The sequence below is a fragment of the Salmo salar genome, chromosome ssa10, assembly GCF_905237065.1.
Source record: "Salmo salar chromosome ssa10, Ssal_v3.1, whole genome shotgun sequence".
Classification (NCBI taxonomy): Eukaryota; Metazoa; Chordata; class Actinopteri; order Salmoniformes; family Salmonidae; genus Salmo; species Salmo salar.
The window spans coordinates 96,071,326-96,089,049 of NC_059451.1; the positions used below are offsets into that span (position 1 = coordinate 96,071,326).

Genomic DNA, 17,724 nt, shown 5'->3' on the forward strand with positions numbered 1-17,724 from the left:
TAGATCTGTTGTTTTGTAAAATGTGTTACTTTTGTAAAATGTGTTACTTTGGTAAAATGATTACAGTAAAAGTTCTCACTGAGGAAATAATACCGTATCACTCTCGTGATTATTTCTCCCCTTTTTCAGGGGCGTAACATTTTTGGAGGCTCCGCTGAGATTGCTGCTCAGATGTCCAGTTTCCACATCCTGGTCGCTGAATTCCGAGCCAGCTAAATCTCCACATAACAACTCAGGCAGGCTGCAGTGAGGAAAGTGTTGCTGTTCGAGGGGAGCTGGAAGTGGGTGGTTAAGTACGTGTCAGCTGAGGCCATTGATCGACCATCAGAGACAGTAAGGACCGTCTAATTCAGAGTCAACTCCTGCACAGTAAAAGTTCCTCCTGTTCTGTCAACATGACGACCGCCTTGGAAGAACTACAGGAAGAGGTAGTAGGAGAATTGCACACCCTGACTAAAGACAAGTTACTAGAGATATGTGATTTCCTTGACATCTCAGGCGAACAGAGAAGAGATGTTCAAGATAAATCCCGCATATCATTGATGACTCACATTATGAGGTTCCTTGAAAGAGAGGAAGCTGCAGAGTTAGAAGATGGCGGCATGTCGGAATTGTTGCTACTTAAAGACAAAATGACAGAGATGATCAGTGGCATAGATAACAAAACAGGGCAAACTGACCAGGATATTGAAACATCCGGAACACATCACAGAATAGAGGAACTGAGAACTGCAACCCCACAACAAGGGGTGGGAACTGAGCAGATTACTGCAGCCAAAGCCAGTGATTCTCTGCGTCAGCCCCAACCCCATGCTAATCTTCAGGTGAGCGTGCCGCTCTCACCCAGTGCACAGCCCAGCTTATACTGGCGCAAAGAGTTTAAAATTTCTGGTCAGATAGGTGAACCGGGCCAGAAAGATAAACTGATTTTTTCCAGCCTTGCCCATCAGATCGAGAATGGACTTAACAGAAGCTATCCTGAGGTAGAAATAGTAGACGCAGTAGTCAGGGCTATTTCTCCAGGCTCACAGCTACGCAGCTACTTGGAGGGTAAACCCCAGCTAACTCTTCCCACACTTAGATGTATCCTGCGTTCCCACTTCCAAGAGAAGAGTGCAACAGAGCTTTACAAACAGCTAGCTTCAGAAGCACAGCATAGCAAGGAGACCCCTCAAAGCTTCCTGATGCGCGTCTTAGATTTGAGGCAGAAAGTACTGTTTGCATCCCAGGAGTCAGAATCAGGGCTTAAGTATGACCCTGCTCTAGTCCAGCGCATGTGTTTACACACAGTCCTTACAGGTCTCCAGAGTGACAGTATCAGGATAGACATGCAGCCTCTCCTGCTAGATAGCGAAACATCAGATGAGGTTTTGCTAGAGAAGCTTAACATTGCTTGTGCTAATGAGATAGAAAGACGAAACAAAAGGCGGTTTAATTCCCCACAGCCTGCTACAACGGTAAGTGTAGTCCAGTTAGAAGATACGCCATCTGCAAAGTGCCCTGTGAAGGAAGCCAAAGCTAAGATACCCGCAGAACTGTTAACAGAGTTAGCTGAACTTAAGACAGGTGTAGCTTCTCTCAAAGGTCTCAGTGCAGAGATTGCTCAGATTAAGGAGACATTACAGCAGCCTATGTTTCAGTCACCGCCTTGTGTCTATGCCCCACCTCCAGTTAGGAGGCCAGATAGGGACCCCCAGCCACCTGTTTCCCATCAGCAGTATTACAGCAACTACAGTCAGCCCCAAGCACCTGACTCTGCTCAGCATCAATATGCACCTAACCTGTATACCAACCGCTCTGCTCAAGCTCCAAGGAGGTGTTTTGTCTGCCAGCAGGCCAGAACAGATGCACGCTGCACACACTGCTTCCGATGTGGGAGTGGAGAACATTTTCAAGCTGGATGTAAAATCCGGGGGAGTCAGACCATCAAGAGAGGCCCCTTTAAACGGGGAAGGGTTACCGCTGAGGGACGAGTGTTAACCGTAGCTACCAAAAAGTCCCAGAAATGTGCAAATTGTGCCCGAGAAGATTCATTTGAGAACCTGAAACAATGTTCATCATGTAAAGAGACACTGTACTGTTCCAAAGTATGTCAAAACCAACATTGGACTAAACATAGGGAAAAATGCACTCACCTGAAAATTGACTCTACCAGGGAAAGGTTTTCCTGCACAGAGGAAAATGCCCACTCTTTACCATCCCTAGCTCAAGGTTGCCACCCCCGTAAGGTCACCTCGCTAGTTGGCAGACAGTGCCTTATTGAGTGTCACCTGAATCGCCACCACCTCCAACCTCTATGGGACACAGGCTCTCAGGTATCGGTCATTGATGAACGATGGAAAGAGAAATCTCTCCCAAATGCAAGGCTGAGAGATGTTTCAGAAATCCTGGACTCACCTGATGGTCTAAGGTTGACTGCAGCAAATGGGACTGAAATGCCGTACCTGGGATGGATTGAAACAACTTTTCGGCTAGCCTCTGAAACTGACCAAATAAAGGAACTGATCATCCCAGTGCTAGTAATGAAAGGTTGTCACCTATCTCATCCCATCATAGGTTTCAATGTTATCGAGCACATCCTGACAATGACCGACAAGACTAAACAATACAGTACAGTAAAAACAGCTTTCCCAAGCCTCAAAAGAAACAAGGTGAGAGCTTTTATACAGGCTGTTAGCGCAGAACAGACAGATGAATATGCAGTGAGAACCAAGAAAGAGAAGGTTGCTGTACCAAAACACAGTAGCATTCAGATTGAGTGCCGTGTAGCTTCCCAGCCTTTCAAAGAGGACATGACAATGCTTTTCCAGCCAGACCTGAACCCGCAGTGGCCAGACGACCTTGAGTTCTTTGACACACTAGTCAGAGTCAGGAAAGGTGTTTTTCCAGTTGTCATGCTTGATGTCTCTAACCCCACTGACCACGACATTGCCCTGCTAGGACGCACAATAATTGGTACAGTACAAACCATTATGACTGTGTTACCTGCCCAGGTCTTTGAAAAAACTGTCACCCCAGCCACAGTGAATCACACAAGCGTTCAAACCCCATGTACTGCTACTGAACAGTGGGATCCACCAGTAGGTTTAAATCACCTCACCGAAGAGCAGAGAGAGGTTGTTAGGCAAATGCTTAGAGAAGAGTGTCACTCCTTCTCCAGATCAGACAATGACATTGGCTCTATTGAACAATTGAAAATGACTATTTCTCTAAAGGACTCTGAACCAGTCAAGCGCACATACATGTCAGTGCCCAGGCCACTGTATCAGGAGATGAAGGGTTACCTTTATGACCTCATAGCCCAGGGCTGGGTTAGGAAGTCAAACTCTTCATATTCTTCACCTGTCGTGTGCGTTCGGAAGAAGGACGGGACCCTCCGGTTGTGTATAGATTACAGAGACCTGAACAGAAAGACACATCCCATCCCTCGGGTCCAAGACATCATGGACAGTTTAGGTGGTAATTCCTGGTTCTCCCTCTTAGACCAGGGAAAAGCGTATCACCAGGGGTAAATCTCTGAAGAAAGCAGACCACTGACAGCATTTGTGACCCCATGGGGACTCTATGAGTGGATACGTATGCCATTCGGCCTCATGAACGCTCCTGCAGCTTTTCAGCGGTGTATGGAGGAGTGTTTGGAAGGGCTCCGGGATAACATCTGCATTCCTTATCTGGACGACACGCTAGTTTTCAGTAAAACATTCGACAGCCATGTGAATAATGTGCGAAAAGTTTTGCAGCGTCTCAGAGAGTATGGCATTAAACTCAAACCAAGTAAGTGTGATCTCTTTAAACCCCAGGTCCGTTATTTGGGCAGAATAGTGTCTGCAGAGGGCAGCCGAGTTGACCCAGCCGATTTTGAAGCAGTAAGAGCATTGAAAGAAATCAGACCAGAGACTGTGGGCCAGCTCAGAAAAATGCTTGGTTTACTCACTTACTACAGACAGTACATCAAAGACTTTTCTAGGAGGGCCAGCTGCCTGTATGACCTCCTGAAAGCAGATTCAGAGAAATTACCTCACCACCCACAGAAAACAAAAACAAAGAAAGCAAGTCATGTGGTGCCCTCAAACAAGCCAATCCTGTGGACTGACCAGCATCAACAGGCACTTGAACAGCTGATTGAGTGTTTGCTTCACCCACCAGTCTTAGGGTTCCCTGATTTCACTCAGACATTTGTTGTACACACTGATGCGTCACACCAAGGCTTGGGAGCAGTTCTTTATCAAAAGCAAGATGGGAAGCTTAGGGTCATTGCTTATGGCTCTCGAACCTTAACAGCAGCTGAGAAGAACTACCACTACCATTCGGGCAAGCTAGAATTTCTAGCTCTAAAATGGGCAATCACTGATAAGTTCCGTGATTATTTGTACTATGCTCCGACCTTCACTGTATACAGCGATAACAACCCGCTCAGCTACATTCTGTCTACTGCAAAGCTGAACGCAACCACTTCCAGGTGGGTTGCAGAATTGGCTGATTTCCACTTTACAATAAAGTACAGGCCAGGCAAAGAGAACGGTGATGCAGATGCTTTGTCAAGGATGCCACTGGATGTAGAGTCACTGATGGAAGAATGTTCTGAGGAGCTTCCACCAGACACCATTGCCGCCACGATACAAGCAGTTGAGGTACAGAAAGAGGCTGTTGTACCTTGGTCACTTTCAGCTGCATCTATGTCAGTATCAGCTGAAGGTGAGACAACCACTGCAACAATCAGCTCGATCCCAAAAGATGGGATAAGAGAAGCACAAGAATCTGATCCGGTCATCTGTCCTGTGCTCAATTTCAAACTGTCTGGTTCCAAACCGCCAGTTAAAGAGCAAAAGGAATGCAGTCCAAAGACAAAATGCCTATTCAGGGAATGGGACAAATTGACAATAGACAGTGATGGCATTCTGTACAGAATCACTACAGCCCGCAAGCAGTTAGTTCTACCAGAGCAGTACAAAGGTAAAGTAATGGAAGAGTTGCACAATAACATGGGACACCAAGGTACTGACCGCACTGTATCACTAGTACGTGACCGCTTCTTCTGGCCATATATGCAAGCTGACATCGAGCACTATGTGACTAAAACTTGTAGCTGTGTCAAGCAGAAAAAGCCAGCCCATGAAACAAGAGCTCCTCTGACAAACATTGTGACGACACAGCCATTTGAACTGGTATGTATAGACTTCCTTCATCTCGACAGATGCAAAGGGGGATATGAGTACATCCTCGTGATTGTTGATCATTTTACACGTTTCACTCAAGCCTACGCCACCACATCAAAGTCAGGTAAAACTGCTGCAAATCTCATCTTCAATGACTTTGCCCTGAAGTTCGGGTTCCCGTCCCGCATCCACCATGACCAAGGGGGAGAATTTGAAAATCAGTTGTTCCATCAGTTAAAGAAACTCAGTGGCATGGCGGGGTCCAGAAAAACACCCTATCACCCGATGGGGAACGGTCAAGTGGAACGCATGAACAGAACAGTGTTGCAAATGTTAAAGACACTAACTGAGACACAAAAGTCAAACTGGAAGGAGTCTCTGAACAAACTGGTTTATGCCTATAACTGCACCCGTTGCGAAGTGACTGGCTATTCACCATTTTATCTTCTGTTTGGGAGATCACCCAGGCTTCCAGTTGATATGCTCTTTGGATTGTGCACAGAGGCAGGTTCCAGTAACCAGCGAGACTACGTGGAGAACTGGAAACGAGGGATGGAAGAAGCATACGCCATTGCAAATGAAAATGCTCAGAAAGCCGCTGAAAGAAGTAAGAAGAACTATGACACTAAAGTTAGGAGTTCAGTGCTACAGCCTGGCGAGCGAGTTCTGATTAAAAACCTGACACCAAGAGGAGGACCAGGAAAACTCCGTAACTATTGGGAAGATACAATTCACACAGTAGTGAGACAAATGGGTTCAGACCTGCCGATTTATGAATTGAGACCAGAAAAGGGTAGGGGACGCTCCAGGGTCCTGCACAGAAACCTGCTCATGTCCTGTGACCACTTACCTTTTGAGATACAACCAGAAATGACCAAAGATGACAAAAGTCAGAAAAAAAGGAGACATCAGCATGAATCAGAGCCTCTAGATTCTGATGAAGACAGCGGGGATGAATATGACCTTCATCATGAGCCGCTACAGGTTCCCACATCTCCTACAGTACCTGAGGAGAGGGACGCTGAACCAGCAAGAGAGTGGGAACACAGGCCCCCACCAGTGAAACAGACAGTTGCAGTGCCAGTACCTGATACGCAACCAGCACAGCCTCTGGTTGAAAAGTGGCTGGAGGAGACAACCACAGTTAAAGACCTGCCTGCTGAGGAGATGAACTTGCCTGCTGAAAATGTGCCTGATGATCGTCCACCAAGTGCCTTTCCTTCATTAACTGCTGCTGCTGAACCTGAGGAACCAGCCTACCAGCTGCCACAAAGAGAGAGACACCCTCCAAGACGTATCACCTATGATCAGCTTGGTATCCCTTCCTGCTACAGTATCCAGCCACAGTTGTTCCCTGTCTACTCTGCACCAGGAATGGTTCCATGGCTGCCATCACTACAGCAATGTTACTTTCTGCCACCTTACATGTATGGGCTTCAGCAAACATGAGGCTACAGAGTTGACATGTTTGACCATGGACTACTGACTGATTTCACAGACTGTCACAAGAGACAATTTGCAGACTATGCATATAGATCATTAAAATGGATGGACTGTTGATCAATAGTATGAGAAAAGACTGCTTATGGACTGTTTATACAGCTGGTCAACAGATATGGACTGTGAAAATAACTTGTTAGTTATATTTGAACTGTGACCCTTGACCTCTGCTCAAGTACTACCTTACAGAAGAGGATTTCCTAGGTCCAGTGCAGACAGACTGTTGAAGAAGACGTTGTTGGTAATGTTGGGGCAACATTTATTTTGTCGGGGAGAGTGTGACAGGTTAAAGGAAATACTCATAGCCTGTTATACATTAAAAAGTATTAGTAAGTTCATAGTATGTGAGGATCTTAAAACATCTAAGGTTAACCTGTTAGGGCTAGGGGGCAGTATTTGCACGGCTGGATAAAAAAAATGTACCCGATTTAATCTGGTTACTAATCCTACCCAGTAACTAGAATATGCATATACTTATTATATATGGATAGAAAACACTCTAAAGTTTCTAAAACTGTTTGAATGGTGTCTGTGAGTATAACAGAACTCATTTGGCAGGCAAAACCCTGAGACATTTTCTGACAGGAAGTGGATACCTGATGTGTTGTATTACCTTTAAACCTATGCCATTGAAAAACACAGGGGCTGAGGAATATTTTGGCACTTCCTATTGCTTCCACTAGATGTCACCAGCCTTTACAAAGTGTTTTGAGTCTTCTGGAGGGAGATCTGACCGAACAAGAGCCATGGAACGATGATGGCCCATTAGACACCTGGCGCGCGAGTTCATGTTGGGTACCCTCGTTCCAATACGTTATAAAAGAGTATGCATTCGTCCACCTTGAATATTATTCATGTTCTGGTTAAAAAGGCCCTAATGATTTATGCTATACAACGTTTGACATGTTTGAACGAACGTAAATATATTTTTTCCCCTCGTTCATGAAGTGAAGTCCGGCGGGCTTAGATCATGTGCTAACAAGACGGAGATTTTTGGACATAAATGATGAGCTTTTTTGAACAAAACTACATTCGTTATGGACCTGTGATACCTGGAAGTGACATCTGATGAAGAGAATCAAAGGTAATGGATTATTTACATAGTATTTTCGATTTTAGATCTCCCCAACATGACGACTAGTCTGTATCGCAACGCGTATTTTTCTGGGCGCAGTGCTCAGATTATTGCAAAGTGTGATTTCCCAGTAAGGTTATTTTTAAATCTGGCAAGTTGATTGCGTTCAAGAGATGTAAATCTATAATTCTTTAAATGACAATATAATATTTTACCAATGTTTTCTAATTTTAATTATTTAATTTGTGATGCTGACTTGACTGCCGGTTATTGGAGGGAAACGATTTCCTCAACATCAATGCCATAGTAAAATGCTGTTTTTGGATATATACATATGAACTTGATAGAACTAAAAATGCATGCATTGTCTAACATAATGTCCTAGGAGTGTCATCTGATGGAGATTGTAAAAGGTTAGTGCATCATTTTAGCTGGTTTTATGGTTTTGGTGACCCTGTCTTTGAATTGACAAAACATTACACACAACTCTTGTAAATGTACTGTCCTAACATACTCTAAATTTATGCTTTCGCCGTAAAACCTTTTTGAAATCGTAAAACGTGGTTAGATTAAGGAGATGTTTATCTTTCAAAGGGTGTAAAATAGTTGTATGTTTGAAAAATTTGAATTTTGACATTTATTTGGATTCAAATTTGCCGCTCTTGAAATGCACCTGCTGTTGATGGAGTGCACCACGGGGGGGACGCCTGCGTCCCACCTAGCCCATAGAGGTTAAAAAGATCATGCATTCTGTATTAGTTGATAGAGATTGATAACATTCATAATTGTGTTAAAGTTAAAATCCATCAAGCGTACAAAAGGTAAGAATTGTAAAAGGAATGTGTAAACGTTATATTGATTACTTTATTTTGTGGTGCCTAATTGAAGGGGAAAAGTGTTAATCTGTGATCTACTAAATGCTCTTTAATCTATGAGCCTGAGATCGATTGCTCTGGTCTCCACCCAAGTTCGCGGGGAAATCGCGGTCTTTTCCTCATTACAGTAAAAGTTCTCACTGAGGAAATAATACCGTATCACTCTCGTGATTATTTCTCCCCTTTTTCAGGTACGTTATTGATGAAAACAGAGTCATTTAAATGTAATAATTCGCTAACATGTCAAGAGTGTTTAAGGTGTGTCTTAGTAACATCTTGAGGAAGTTAGAGTTAAGTTTGCAGAGTAATATGAGCCCTGCTCGGTTGCAGCTAAAGCTAGCTTCGTACTGAGAGTAGCTGCCATTTTATGTCGATCGTGAATGAACATGTGTGTTGCTAATAAGATATTTTGCGGTGTTATTTGTGTAAGGGTTTTTCAAACACTTTATTGACTGTTGATAAATTAAGTTATGGTTTACTGAGTTAAAACGTTGTGCTTGACAGTTATATTGAAATGAGTGTATGTTTCAGTGAATTACAGAGTATACTGTTGTGACTTGAATAAGCCTTGTACCCTACAACACTAGCTCTTTCCTGTAGATCTGTTGTTTTGTAAAATGTGTTACTTTTGTAAAATGTGTTACTTTGGTAAAATGATTACAGTAAAAGTTCTCACTGAGGAAATAATACCGTATCACTCTCGTGATTATTTCTCCCCTTTTTCAGGGGCGTAACATATGTATAGGTTAATAAAGCTCCAGCAGTGTGTATGTATAGGTTAATAAAGCTCCAGCAGTGTGTATGTATAGGTTAATAAAGCTCCAGCAGTGTGTATGTATAGGTTAATAAAGCTCCAGCAGTGTGTATGTATAGGTTAATAAAGCTCCAGCAGTGTGTATGTATAGGTTAATAAAGCTCCAGCAGTGTGTATGTATAGGTTAATAAAGCTCCAGCAGTGTGCATGTATAGGTTAATAAAGCTCCAGCAGTGTGTATGTATAGGTTAATAAAGCTCCAGCAGTGTGCATGTATAGGTTAATAAAGCTCCAGCAGTGTGTATGTATTGGTTAATAAAGCTCCAGCAGTGTGTATGTATAGGTTAATAAAGCTCCAGCAGTGTGTATGTATAGGTTAATAAAGCTCCAGCAGTGTGTATGTATAGGTTAATAAAGCTCCAGCAGTGTGCATGTATAGGTTAATAAAGCTCCAGCAGTGTGTATGTATAGGTTAATAAAGCTCCAGCAGTGTGCATGTATAGGTTAATAAAGCTCCAGCAGTGTGTATGTATAGGTTAATAAAGCTCCAGCAGTGTGCATGTATAGGTTAATAAAGCTCCAGCAGTGTGTATGTATAGGTTAATAAAGCTCCAGCAGTGTGCATGTATAGGTTAATAAAGCTCCAGCAGTGTGTATGTATAGGTTAATAAAGCTCCAGCAGTGTGTATGTATAGGTTAATAAAGCTCCAGCAGTGTGTGTATATATAGGTTAATAAAGCTCCAGCAGTGTGCATGTATAGGTTAATAAAGCTCCAGCAGTGTGCATGTATAGGATAATAAAGCTCCAGCAGTGTGTATGTATAGGTTAATAAAGCTCCAGCAGTGTGCATGTATAGGTTAATAAAGCTCCAGCAGTGTGTATGTATAGGTTAATAAAGCTCCAGCAGTGTGTATGTATAGGTTAATAAAGCTCCAGCAGTGTGTATGTATAGGTTAATAAAGCTCCAGCAGTGTGCATGTATAGGATAATAAAGCTCCAGCAGTGTGTATGTATAGGTTAATAAAGCTCCAGCAGTGTGTATGTATAGGTTAATAAAGCTCCAGCAGTGTGCATGTATAGGATAATAAAGCTCCAGCAGTGTGTATGTATAGGATAATAAAGCTCCAGTAGTGTGGGACTCACCCACTCCTGCTGTATGAGGCTGACAGCCTTGATGGCTTTGGAGAGATTCCTACAGGCCAGGATCACATGGGCCCCATGGAGGGCAAACGACTTGGCTGTCTCAAAACCTACACACAGGGAGGAGGGAGCGACAGGGGTAGGGAGAGAGAGATGTTTACACAGATTACACAGATCCACAAACAATTTGAAAACAAACTCAATTTTGATAAACTCCCATATCTATTGGGTGAAATACCACAGTGTGCCATCACAGCAGCAAGATGTGTGACCTGTTGCCACAAGAAAAGGGCAACCAGTGAAGAACAAACACCATTGTAAATACACCCCATATTTATGTTTATTTGCACATTGTTACAACATTTCAAATGTCTTTATTATTTTGGAACTTCTGTGAGTGTAATGTTTACTGTTAATTTTTTATTGTTTATTTCACTTTTGTTTATTATCTACTTCACTTGCTTTGGCAATGTTTCCCATGCCAATAAAGCCCTTGAGTTGAATCGAGAGGAAGGGGCATGGAAGAGGGGAGCAACAGAGGGAGTGGAGGGAGAGAAGATAGAGACAGAGAGAGGAGGGGGCATGGAAGAGGAGAGCAACAGAGGGAGTGGAGGGAGAGAAGATAGAGACAGAGAGAGGAGGGGGCATGGAAGAGGAGAGCAACAGAGGGAGTGGAGGGAGTGGAGGGAGAGAAGATAGAGACAGAGAGAGGAGGGGGCATGGAAGAGGAGAGCAACAGAGGGAGTGGAGGGAGAAAAGATAGAGACAGAGAGAGGAGGGGGCATGGAAGAGGGGAGCAACAGAGGGAGTGGAGGGAGAGAAGATAGAGACAGAGAGAGGAGGGGGCATGGAAGAGGAGAGCAACAGAGGGAGTGGAGGGAGAGAAGATAGAGACAGAGAGAGGAGGGGGCATGGAAGAGGAGAGCAACAGAGGGAGTGGAGGGAGAGAAGATAGAGACAGAGAGAGGAGGGGGCATGGAAGAGGGGAGCAACAGAGGGAGTGGAGGGAGAAAAGATAGAGACAGAGAGAGGAGGGGGCATGGAAGAGGAGAGCAACAGAGGGAGTGGAGGGAGAGAAGATAGAGACAGAGAGAGGAGGGGGCATGGAAGAGGGGAGCAACAGAGGGGGTGGAGGGAGAGAAGATAGAGACAGAGAGAGGAGGGAGACGGAGGGAGTAATGCTTTAAAGATGAGTTATTTTGGGAGATAATTTGGAGATACTCAGGGCAATTGACTGTGAAGGGGAATAAGATGAGTTAGAAATGATATTAAACATAGATATGGATTCTATCACTGAGGAGGAAGCCAAAGGGTCTAGTAGGGAAAGTGAATCATGTCTCTGTGAAGTGATGAAACTGATTGAATTAATGTGGTTCAGGACTCCGCTAGTCTGTGATACAGTTATAGGAAACCAACCACAAGCCATTTTAGAAGTGATCCCTATCCACTGACTGTACTGAGAGAAACATGGAGATTCATATTGGTTGGAGTGATAATGCGGTATCAGTTCTGCTAGCAATAATAATAATGATGTTGATGATTAGGTTAACTACTGAAGTTATAGAGAAGACAACTAGAAAATCTGAACCATTCCACTGACTTGAGAAAAACTTCCATATAAAACCTTGGTGTGATATTCTAGCACTTCAAAGACGGACTGATAAAGACATTTATTACATGAAAAGAGTGGTTCTGATAAAAACTGGATTTATCAGCACAGACTACTTCACGACTCCATCCAAATCATGTAGTCACGATAAAACGGACAAAAAAAAAACAAGATGGAGACGGAAGTTCATTTCCAAATTGCCAGTCTAAATGGGTCATTTCAACCCAGAGGTAGAATTCATTTACGAGATTAACTTTTCCTTAAATCCTGTTTTTATTTCCTGTTAAGATCGACTAACTTTCCCATCCGTGGATGTTGATATTAACAGTGTGCTATAAACCGTTCAGTATCCACTCAGTGGTACACTATTTCTCAATCATATCCTTTCACGCTCATTTATACATCTTTAATAAACAGAAACAGACAGACACACAGAGGTGAGTGACAGGCCGGTAGGGCAGGCTGATGCACGCTAAGTGGTTGTGACAGTGAGGAGCTGAGAGAGGGAGTGGCAGACAGCCAGTGTCACAGCCAGCGTGGATTAAAACCAACCAGTAATTAGATTAGGTCTTAATCTGATTTTCATTAAATGGAGAACTAGGAGGCCTAATTGTGAGTGGAGTGTTAAAGAGTAATATCTATTAAAACTGTAAATTGGAGTGGATTGGAAGGTCTCGATGACAACTGAAGCATGGAATTAAATCATATGACACCTTATTAGGTGTAATGGAAAATGCACTGCCACACGTCCACTCGCAGGAAAAGGACAGGAACATAATAACTAAATGAAACAAGAGAAAGTGTTGCACTTTGACTTTGAGAAAATTCTAAATAAACACTTTTTAAAATGTGTTTGAACAGGCATAATCTTACATACCAAGTAGCACAGAGCCTTGAAACAAACATAAGCATGTTCTCACTCAGACTAGTTTTATAGTTGTTCAAATACCCCTACCAGTTCAAATACAAATACTAATATGTCAAACGGGAATGTTTCTCAAACAAAACATCTGATTTACCCTACATTATACAATGAACCAGACAGCAACAAACCCAAGGTTCTACTTATATTTACAAAGAATAAACAGCAGTCAGAACAGGACGGACAGAACAACACGCCTGCTACAGCTTAAACAATGATTATTCCATCCTGTCTACATTGGACAAGAACACTGGCAGCTGGGTAAACAACGCCACCCCACACTCACTTGTTGTGTGTACCAAGCATGAAAGTGAAATTAATCGACACCAGTGTTTTCCATAATGGAGTACAAATTAGAATATGACAACAACAACATGGGCGACAGAGACGTGTTTTCTTCATGACAAATAACAAGGGCTTGGCATTAATTGTGAAATAACGAGAGTGGCGTTGGTTTACAAAGACTCCCCACCCTCAAGCCTGTGTTTCCTGTACGGAGGTGGTGTGGAGATTAGTTCCTGGTCAGGTGAACAACAGGGGGAGGTTATTTAGCGTTCCACTCAGACTGTAGAACATGACAGGAGGTCAGGCTGGGGTATGTTCTACTCAGGGATAATGAGAGGACTACTCAACAGCAGGTGTTTAGACTAGGGAAAGACACACCACACTCTTAGGGCTGGTTTCCTGGACCCACATTAAGACTACTTCAGGATTAAAAAGCATTTTCAGTGGAGAATCTCCATTAAAAATGCTTATAATCCAGACTAGATCACTAGGAAATGAGGTCCAGAGAGTTACAGCAACTTTGCTCACTTTGAAGGTCCACAGCATCCGTAAGTAAAACACTGAATTATTGTACAATCAGAGAAAGATCTCTATAAAGCAGTGGATGGATGCTCTGTATGGTACATTAGGATCCTGGCCATCCTCATATCCCCAATAATGAGTGTGATTTAACGCTCTGTTTGTCCTGCGAGGCCCAACACCCCTCTCCGTATTTCCTCCATACACAGGTGTATTGGCTCAGCCTAATGAGATCATTACCAGTAAACCTGTTTATTTGGCAAATGGAAAAGCATTTTACTACAATGAACTGTGTTGATTTGGGCAAACGGAGCTAAAATCAGATCATTAAAACCCACAACGGTAAACATGTTTATTTGGCGAACAGATAACCTCCCTTGCCAGAAGATTCAGACCCTACCGTTATTCTTGTTTACACTGAGCTGCACTGAAGTCGGAAGCACTGGTCTATTTACCATTAGGCAGAAGAGGCGATTGCCTCACACCATCAAGGGGCCTCATGATCTGGGCATAAAAAAAATAGATACAAAAATAATCATTTCTCAGCTTGAGAACTTCTCATGCTCCGCTGGAGACATAATAAATAAGTCAGAAAACAATCCCCATCAAAATCCACCGATGTCGGCGGTGGAAGGTGGCCGAGCTACATCAGTATTTGTCAGGCCAGGAGACATCCCGAAAATCGGTCTTCTCACGAAAACATTGGTAGCGTCCGAACGGTTTGGGCTACACAATTATATGACCCTCTATGGAAAGATGAGACTTACGAACGATGGTGTTTTCCGTTTTTCTCTATGACCCCCACAAGTGTCACTAGACTCATCTGAAGGTACCGGGTTGAAAAATGAATGGAAGTGAATATGGCATTTCCACATTAAAGGTATACGGGTAATTCCATGATAAAATATTATAAAAATAATTCTGAGCTTTCTTATATCTCTCACATACAGAACAGACACTTCAAAACATACTTCCTTTTGATAACATTTTTGACTATCTGTTTTTCCATGTATGAATGTGTTATTAAATGTGTTTCTATGGGCTAATAGCGATAAGGCCAAATTCAATGTTTCATTATATATATATATATAAAATTCCTAATCAAATAACTAAATGATCCTTAGTATCTTAAAACAATTCCATACGTTAGCTTAGTAGAACCCCAGCCCCGACCCTTAGACTAGGGGCAGACACGTGCACAAGCCCCTTTCCCCTTCCAGTCTCCAAAGGACCCCAAAATGATTTTTTTATATACATTCTTTGTCATTGTTGTTCGGAATTCACTGCCCGCAAGTTGTCATCAAGTTCACCCCCCCACCGCCAACCCGTCCGTTGGTTGGTTGCGCCTGTTGATCTGCCCTGTACGGCGCTTGCACGCACCCGGTATCCAAACATGCATGGCTTGAGAGATACGCTCACCATTCTAGTGTGTGTAGATAGATACCTGGTTTAAATGCCAAAGCAGTAATACAAAGCAGCATACCATTGATTAACACTTGATTTAGCCAACAGCATCATCAACATTCGGTCTGCTTGGCTGATACGCGCAGCAGAGAGAGAACGACACAGAGGTAAATTACAAATCAGTAAAAGAAATGGAGCTAGCTAACTAGCAGATTTACATCAATCATCAGCATCAATGACCAGCTGATAGCCCAGCCTCTTTTCCACATGTCAGTCATGTCTTTAGGAAGAGCTGGAACGAGCTTGCTTACAACTTGTGGTGATGAGTGAGAGTGTTGTTGCAGAAATAAATAGACCAATGCTCAGAAATGTAAGCATTGTGTCTACAGAGTCAGTTGGTTATGAATTTTGACATATGAATTATAAAAGTATAAAATGCTGTCTGGACAAAATAATGATGGCATGTCATACTCTTTCTGGCCAGACAGCATCAGATACATGGGCTACATATAGTAAGACAGAGGGGCGCTGTTGTGCTCGCTCGAATGCTTTCTCCGGTGAGATAGTTTCAGCCACTTGTAAATTGAAGGAAAATCGCTAAGTCTGCCCTTGGTCAGAATGGCAATCATGGTTACATAAAGACACTGTGAACCCAGCACGAGATATTGGTTCAGGAAACGTACCTCAATGCAGGGATGGGATATGACACTGTACTCCAAATTGTACCTTTATCAAAACTAGCAGTATTTCAAGCTTCTCGACAGAGCAGTGTGGATAAAGGTAAAATTAGTAAAACAGTGGCATATCTCATCCCTGCATTGAGGTGAATTTTCCAACCAATATCTCGACAGGCTCCAAGGTGTCTTAATGTAACCATGATTGTGTTCCGACCCCAGCACAGTGTAAACAAGCGTAACAGTAGGGTCGGTATCTTCTGGTAAATAACCTCCCTCTCTTTAGCCCCCAAATATCTCGTGCTCCTTCTCTTTCTCTCTACCATATCAACAGTGTACAACACAATTCTTCACACCCTGACACCACTCCACTAACAGTGTTAACTAAAAAGGTTTACACTCTCAATCTCTCGCTCTATAGAGAACTTCCACCTGCTCTAATGAACACTCAGCTCTACCCATTTCCTAACTATTCTTACTGCAGTACCTCCTGTGTGTCTCAACGATGAATACACCTGTTCCTACTCCAGAGTATTTTAAGCCCCACAAGACTGGAGAATACTCCACGCCTGCAATGAGGAGCGCTCTAATTCTCCTCCATTCCAACTGCAGCCCTTCCATTCGCTCCAGGGAGGTGGTGTCACCCCAAAAGTGGGATGTATGGTTTGTAATTACAGCCCAGGTGTAAGTTGTTCCACCTGAGAGGCCTGTAGTGGTTCTATTACCCCTGGCCTGGCCCCTCTTAACCTCCCACCTGGCCCGCACAATCCTCCTGTCCCCTTTCCCCCTATCCCCTGCCTCATGCTCCACACTGCCTGCCCTCTCTCTCTCTCTCTCTCCCACACACTGGTCACCTCAGCCTTTATCTTACCTTACATTTACACAAACACGCACACACACGCATGCACACATGGACACACTTCATCATGGCCTCCAATAACAACGGTCACTCCTGTACCGAGGTTACACACACACACACACACACACACACACACACACACACATCACCGGAGGAGGGCTATTTTCCATCACTGTCATCAAAATCCCCCCTATGTAGCTTCATCTCATCATCCCCAGACTGTAAACCTGATGGTTCCATAAACTACTTCACTACACATAATAACCCAGTCGCCTTTCATTTGATTCCACTGAGGGCTTTAAGCACATATATGTATTCCATCCTCTCTCTCTAAACATTCCAGTTAAATTATATTACAACTGTAATCATTATCGAACCCTCTTGGCCTACGACGCAATTCCCTCGCATGTTACAACAGTTTGGGACTGCATTGTGAATTTGATCCAAGGTTAATAAAGTTGAATAATTTGACTAACCAACCATAACTGGTTCTCATTACGTAGCCAATAAACATCTTCCTCAGAGAGGACATGAAATGCCAGTTGTAAAACCCTTCCATTTCCTTATTTATAATAACACCAGCCACGTCCAAGGAGACAGGGGACTTTACACAAGAGATAGAGACAGGGGACTTTACACAAGAGATAGAGACAGGGGACTTTACACAAGAGATAGAGACAGGGGACTTTACACAAGAGATAGAGACAGGGGACTTTACACAAGAGATAGAGACAGGGGACTTTACACAAGAGATAGAGACAGGGGACTTTACACTAGAGATAGAGACAGGGGACTTTACACAAGAGATAGAGACAGGGGACTTTACACTAGAGATAGAGACAGGGGACTTTACACAAGAGATAGAGACAGGGGACTTTACACTAGAGATAGAGACAGGGGACTTTACACAAGAGATAGAGACAGGGGACTTTACACTAGAGATAGAGACAG

At 43.2% G+C, this 17,724-nt stretch overlaps 1 protein-coding gene across 1 annotated transcript in view; it reads right to left on the reverse strand.

Moving 5' to 3' along the window:
- The window catches only part of LOC106561335 (WW domain-containing oxidoreductase), a 286,217-nt gene that overhangs the window by 253,511 nt on the left and 14,982 nt on the right, over positions 1 to 17,724 (reverse strand). The window contains exon 5 of the mRNA XM_045688261.1: positions 10,505 to 10,611. Within this exon, the coding sequence (XP_045544217.1) occupies positions 10,505 to 10,611 (107 nt within the window). The remainder of the gene's footprint in view (positions 1 to 10,504; positions 10,612 to 17,724) is intronic.